The following is a 7,400-nucleotide window of genomic DNA, read 5'->3' as shown; positions in this document are numbered from 1 at the left end:
AAAAAACATTCACTTTGCAGACTGAACATGGAAAGTATTTTTAAAAGAAGAATACAAATTCAAATTCTTCCCTGAAATTAATCTACAGAACTCTAATTTTGTATTTGACTCCATAATGAAGGTTCGGGTATATCAGTCTATAATCTTAATAGTTGAAATAGAAGACAAAACCTTTTCAAGATGTGCATCACAGAGGTCTGGTAATTTTCAAATTTACAATGACATGCTGAAATAAAAGTACACATTTCTTTTAAAATCCTGAATATTTGTCAAATGTATTAATCGCATGATTGGGAACTTGTGTTGCTCCATACAAAAAGCAAAATGCTCAATTTTGATAATATCTGGATAAACCCAAGTGTACAACCAGGAACTACTGTGATATGACCAAGATTCATATTGCTGATTCCGAGGGACTTTGCAGGAAGTATTGTTTGGGCATCAACTGGATATTGACGAAACAACCCAAAAGTTTTTTCAAAATCCAATGATTGAATCCAAATTTTTTTTAGCTTTTTGATTTATTTATAATTATTTCTTGTGTTGCCACTTCAGTGTCCGCTCTTTTGTATAAACTAAAATATATATTTTTCTATATAAACTTTGCACATCCACCCAGTCATTTCAAACATTAAACTCAGACACACATCAAGGGTGTGACACAAAACTCATCAACATTATACAAAGATCAGCATTCATATATTACATTACAAAATGTTTATCTACATGTTTACATAGAGACAGCTTGTACATGTACTGCATCACAGACAGTCCATGGACGGCATATAACAGTTCATATTATGCCAGTATTACACGTTGCAATGTAAAGTGTACACCTTTGGAAGATATTCATTTACCACCACAATCCTGATAATTTCAGTACTTTCAAGACTATTACTTTGATGTGAGAAGTACATATGATTCAGTTTGTGATGATTACAGATTTGGATACACTGGATCATGACATTACTGTATGAGAGGAAACAAGAAATGAAATGCTATCTTTCAAAGGACATTGCATTCTTGATGACAATATGTGTATCAACATTGCTAAGCAGCATGCATGATGAATGAACATGGAAATCTGATGTAAACACAAGATAATCTAAATATTTTCAAGTGCAGCCTAACATGATACATATATCTTCCAACAAATAATGTTCTGTAGACTACAAGCTAACCAATATCCTGACCTTGAACTAAAGTCTCGCCTGTTGTCATAATGTATGCAATTGTTAGGAGCACAGGTGAAATGTGCAGCATGCTCCCTGTGCATCAAGCACCATCTATGGCTGACAATGCATGTACAAGCTGTCTGTAGTTGCACCAAGGCAAGTAGTGACAATGACTTGAACACTGAGGTATGAGCTAGCCCTGTTTCTGCAGAGTCAGGGCGAGATGCGATACAATGATCACATGACCTTCCCATCATTCCCTGATGAAATTATACCCTAAAATAATACACAGAATACTTTTTACTGAAATAACAAAAAGGATGATGTTATATACTACTACAATGTGTTATCATCAACATTATTAAAAAGGATGATTTCATAACCCAAATCGTTTTCATAACTAAAAGAAGCACCCATAAAATGCCATTTTTTCTCTATCCAAAACATAATTTTTACAACAATACTATACCATCTGAGCTGTTACACAATAAAGTAAACGTTTAATTACAGGTACATGAATATTTTCTTGAAGACAGTACATTAGTTTAAGGACTAATTTCACAGGTTTTGATGGATGGGCATTTGACTCCTCTAAGTATATGGGTTGTGCGCAATGATATCTGTACACAAGATACACAAACAATAACAGGCATCCGGCTGTTTACCACAAGGAATACACTCTCTCCATCAATTGCTTGTAGTCCATCAATAAATTAATCACTATAAACACCTCAATGACAGGCAGGACCAACATGGTCCTTTTATGAGATGTAACTGCCAGAGAAATGCATTTCATGAAAAAAAATCTAGGAATCTGTACAGAACCAATGGTGAAAGTTCGGTCATAATGTTTACATATTATGGTAACCGAAAGTTCACAAACCTCTCATTTTGAAGTCTGTGCACAAATATATTACACATGATGCATTGCAAAATGCTGTCGGAAGCAATTCATCAAGACTGTACATAGAATCAACTGTTCTTTCATCTCAGAAGGTCTGACTATTCCTCTTCGTATTTCTATGCATTGTGAACCTTTTCATGGACACTATGTGTCCGGGACGTGTGACGAAGTGTAGACACAAAATACATCTATTTCACATGGACTGTTCCTCTGGCAAGAGTTCTCATAGCATTGTTGGTGCATATTTGCAAACTGGGTTTGATGTTTGGTCTACTATTTGATTTATAAGTCTTGAAGCAGATGTGAGAGAACCAGTTTAGTATGCAGTGTTTCTCTTTGAAACACAACTGACAACGTGTCAGTCACAAAGCATGTTCATTTCACATCAATGCACACAGGATGCACCATGAATAATCAAGAAAGGATGTCTGTGCAAAAAGTGCTCACATGGCAGTTTGTTCCAGCAATATATTGTGTCACCATTTATCTTGCCCTCTGTGAAACTTCTAGAAATATGCACAGTTCTTTCCTGATGTGATTAAATCAGTAAATAAAAAAATACTTCAAATTCAGATCTTTGTAGAAAAGTTAAACCATTCTTCAACACTAGGAGAGTTATTGCTTGTAGATGACAAATGTATTTTCACTCCAAATAAACTTGTCCAAGTTTCTGCCACTTAATATAATCGTTTCAATTCCATGCTGCCAGTTCACCATCAATTCATGATTAAGCCCTCATGAGGACTTCCAACATGTTTTTTCTTGACTTCATTTCTCAGAGTTTAGAAGAAAAACACTATAAACAGTTTGTTCCAAAACCCTGTAATCATTCTATCCACAATCCTGCATGACTGAAGCTTGGAGTTTGAAATCAAACAACAAACAGAAACACAATCCCATCAGATCCATCATTACATTCTCTAAATAAAAATTAAACAAAACATCATACACTCATTCTCGTATTTCGTGTACTGCGCAACTAAAAATATTTTTTAAAACACAAATCCAACCTGTGTCCATTGTTTGCACAAGCACATAATTCTCTGTCATATGAATTGCCATTTGTGCATATTCTCATCCATTTCCCAGAAAAACACATGGTGAGTGTGTCGATGGTGTTCTGTGTTCTAATACACACTGCTGGGTGGGGAATGCCCGAACACGTTTCATATCACAGGACAGCGCATCAAGCACTAAGGCAGTATGTTCACTGTGTGAACAAACAGGGTTATTAATTGTCAGGATGTTACCACAGCTATTGTTATTTGCCACCAAACTGAGATATTGCATTCCCAGGACTTTGACAACACGAACTGCACTTATTTTCCTGCAAAGAAAAATATAATATTGTTAGAAGTTTTAGAAAATATAAGAAATTAATTTATTTGATGAATTTATAGCATACATATTCTCCAGAATATCAGAATTATACCTGTACATTTGATGATAATTAGAACACATATTTATTGTTGAATTCATTTCTTGGTCAATACATACCCATATCCTGATATCATTCTGATATTTTTCAAATTCATGACACCATTCGTCAAACTTTCTTATCCATCTTTGTTCTATTTCTTCTTTAGCTGAAAAACAAAACAAGATGTAATTTTTTTCCTATTCTACTGTTACCATGGTTACCACCAACATGTTAATAAATATCAGCATTATCATACCATTGCCTGCATTTGATCATAAGTAAAGTACCAGTTACTGACTTGAGATTTATCAGTTTGGTCAGCAAAATGATCCATGCACAGGTACATGTGCACTAATACATCCAGATCAAAGCTGAGAGTAGATACTCCTTGGTGGTGACAGAGACATTGTGGCCATTGAATCCCACATCTGTCTTATCTTGCTTCTTGGCAGCGTTTGTGAAGAAAAATGCACATGCTTTCTCTGCTTGACAATTCTCCTGATATGTTTCATAACTGTCTTTCTTACATATTTTCTATCAGCACTGGCATAATCATCTATCCACTAAAACCACACATTCTACAGGGTATCCACTTCAGACAAGTCAGATATAGCCACTGTATACGCTGTCTAAGTGCTGGGATGTTTTAATAATAAGAGGAAAACCATCCATGAGTAACAATCATTATGGGCTGTATCTAGGAACATGCGTGTTCCTCGTATTTATACAGTTTCATTAATGACGTGACACATGTGATAGCATCATATTTGAGTAGATCATTGCTCATGCTGTTGAGCACTGGATTGTCTGCCCAGGCTAGATTATTTACACATTGATGCCATAGAGTTTATGTTCACCACCATCATACATTTTAAGTATTGCTGAGAGAAGGCGTTAAATAACAATAGAAACAAATAAATTAATGTTGAGATGAATGTTTGACATTGTTACTTACTGGTATCTACGGACACTGCGTATTCAGCTACAAGTCTATTCTTTGCGTCTGCTGCTCGGTAAACACCTTGATCAGCAGCTGTCAAGTCAGGGATGACTAAGGAATTATCGTGGGCTAGAATATGGCGATCACTTTGTACATTTGAACCATTCTTTGTCCATGTGACTAAACCTTGAATATTTAATTTATACTCCACACGTAATGTTAACGAACTGCCGGAAGCCTTCCATATACTTTTAGAATCTGAAAAGGAAAAGTTAAAGTATTAGTATATTAATGCTGAAGTTTTGCTGAAATTTGTAATATTAACTAAAGATTCACTGTCAAAGGACATTTAACAAAATTTCAGCAAAAAAGGGGAAAGGGTGGGGGGTTCCACACCCCTGTGCCCCTCTCTGCATTTGCTTATGTTCATGTTAATCATGAGACTACAACAACTACACAACTTACTATACAATGGCTGTCCGAGTGCATCTTCAATGGCAGCCTCCCAGGCCATGGTACGATCAATATGTCTGTATGTGACCAATCTGTAAACAAGGAACAAACATGAAATTATAAATACTATCAGTGAAGTGAATGTCTTGCTGCTATCTACAGTATGTCTGCCATGTCACAGCTGTGAACTTAATATGGATGATGTAAGTAAAGTGATATATGTGACTTGTATGATGTACAAAACCAGCTGGATAGACCCACAATCACAGGAACCTGAGGATCCAGAAGTGGGGTCCACACACCCTTTAATCTTATCATCCCATAACATACTGGATCCCACTTTAGATGGGTAAGATCCTTTCAGACCTTGGAGACATCATTGTGGGAAATCTGGGATTTGAACTCATAACAGAATAACGAGTGCATCCTTGGAGGGTGATTAGTGATATCCTCGCCCACTTGACCACTCTCAGCATCTGTGACTCTGTAACAAGATTGTGAATGTAATAGTAAGGCTATATAAAACATTCTGAATCTGGAATGAGGTACTGACTTTCTGTAGGTGTTGATGCTGCGACATGTTCCTGCATCGCGGTCCCACCCACAGTATGGGTCGTACAGACACTGGTCCACCTTCAAGTACTTGGAACAGATCTCGATCCTCAGCTGCGTCACTGAGACATCTGTGCCCAGGTACACGTACTTGCCCTGTGTGGAAAAGGACTGGTTATTGCACAGCTCTTACACACTGTCCACTGGAAATTTGCTCATAGGTATCGTTGGTAATTATGTGCAGTCAGCAGGGTGAATACAAACTTTTCCTGCAATGTCTAATTTCTTTATTAACCAGTGTTAGTTAGAAAGTAAGCGTGATGTATACATCACATACACCTCTCAATACAAACACTGATGTACATCCTTAATGTGATAAGTACTGTGGGAATAATGCAGACTTAATAAGCAATGATCCATTCTTGTACTATACTTACATGAAGCTTCATACTCCACACAGGTCTAACAGTATTGAATGGTTTAAATATAGTAGACAGGATGCTGTGGGGAGCTTTGTGCGTTGACTCAGATGGCCAGGCAAATATCTTGTACACCAGGCCAGTGTCTGAAACAGCCAGAAAAACACTGAAAGGAACAACTGACAACACATGGCACAAATACTTCACCTCATTTTCAAAATGGCAAAGGAAGGATTTTGTCCTACATGTTCCATTTTGATAACACACTGTTCAGGCCATTTGTGTACACAAGTGTTTCTAGATCTGTCTAGGCCTTGTATATGAACATACTTTTAAAAAAAACTAACTTAAAATCTTATCAGTTTATGTTTATCAAGTCAATAAAACAAAAAACAAAAATGTTTGAGATCATGAATATCTTGGGAGACATTAGTTCATATTGAAGAATGAGCAAACATCACCCAAAATATTCATGACAGCTAACCTCCTTGTCCATTGTATTTATTGATATCTTATTTCCTTTTACAATATTGTGTAATGGCAGACAACAGAGGGTGTGAGAATGAACTTACTACTGGCAGTGTAGAAGACCAGCTCCCCATGGCCAGACACATTGGAAGCCACAGCTAGTCTCTGCATCAGACAGTTGCCCTTGTAGAAGATGGGGCGGCCATATTGATGTGTCACAGCCTGGTCCATCAGGGGATGAGACTTGATGAAGTTGATGACTGTGTCAGGGAGGCTGCGGGTGTCATCCACAGAACACTGCAAATGAGAGAAAGGCTTTAGGTCTTGTGATATGTTTTGGGATGCGTGGGATCATGTTGTTGGAAACAAATTTTGTAGTAAATTAAAATGTGAAACAGGTGACAGGTGATCACAATTTCAACTGAGCATGTATATAAGGTGACTGTCAACTGACTGCAGCATTGGGATCCACTCAGTTACTGCATGGTTCACATGGCCATTTGCCTACACACAGCAGACCCTACCACAAAAACTGAATCTGTTACATCTTGTTAAAAAAATATGGGTTGGTTATTTAACACTTTATCAACATCTTAGCATACGTTTTATCAAGGACATACACAATACAAACTTTAATCATCTTTAAAAAACTACCTGTGAATCACTAGCAGACTGATTCGAGTTAAACCTGTTAAATACTGACCGAGTGCCAGCAGACAAACTGTCCTGCAATGTCTGCCCTGTACACTGTACTTACATTTCCTGGCCTGGGATCTGGAACATCCACCTCAGGTACTGGAAGCCAGTTAGACTTGGTGTTGGTCTGGTCCTTGAATGGGCCGTTGAAAGCTCGTTCAATTTGGTGCACAGTAAATGCACAGATGGCAGATGCAGTCAGGCCATTTCTGGAGAAGCAAACTGAATTTCAACAAACTTCCTACAATGAAATTCCTCGCAAAAAAGGACAACACTACCTGATACAGTTTGATACATTTTTTATTTAGACATCAGCACTTGAGACAATCTTTTCTGAATGATGGTATTCAGTAAAAATTTATGATTCATACTG

General features: G+C 37.1%; 1 protein-coding gene across 3 annotated transcripts in view; it reads right to left on the bottom strand.

Moving 5' to 3' along the window:
* Window positions 1-502: 502 nt before the first annotated feature.
* The window catches only part of LOC137278255 (semaphorin-2A-like), a 328,809-nt gene continuing 321,911 nt past the window's right edge, over window positions 503-7,400 (bottom strand). For all 3 annotated transcript variants that reach the window (XM_067810479.1, XM_067810478.1, XM_067810480.1), the window contains 8 exons: window positions 7,089-7,236; window positions 6,436-6,628; window positions 5,882-6,009; window positions 5,446-5,600; window positions 4,905-4,984; window positions 4,455-4,697; window positions 3,577-3,665; window positions 503-3,406 (listed from right to left, as the gene is read on the bottom strand). In XM_067810479.1, coding sequence (XP_067666580.1) covers window positions 3,341-3,406; window positions 3,577-3,665; window positions 4,455-4,697; window positions 4,905-4,984; window positions 5,446-5,600; window positions 5,882-6,009; window positions 6,436-6,628; window positions 7,089-7,236 — 1,102 coding nt within the window. In that variant the 3' untranslated portion in view covers window positions 503-3,340. The remainder of the gene's footprint in view (window positions 3,407-3,576; window positions 3,666-4,454; window positions 4,698-4,904; window positions 4,985-5,445; window positions 5,601-5,881; window positions 6,010-6,435; window positions 6,629-7,088; window positions 7,237-7,400) is intronic.

The sequence above is a fragment of the Haliotis asinina genome, chromosome 3, assembly GCF_037392515.1.
Source record: "Haliotis asinina isolate JCU_RB_2024 chromosome 3, JCU_Hal_asi_v2, whole genome shotgun sequence".
Classification (NCBI taxonomy): domain Eukaryota; kingdom Metazoa; phylum Mollusca; class Gastropoda; order Lepetellida; family Haliotidae; genus Haliotis; species Haliotis asinina.
The sequence above is the reverse complement of the archived record's forward strand: the minus strand, read 5'-3'. Positions and strand labels throughout refer to the sequence as shown.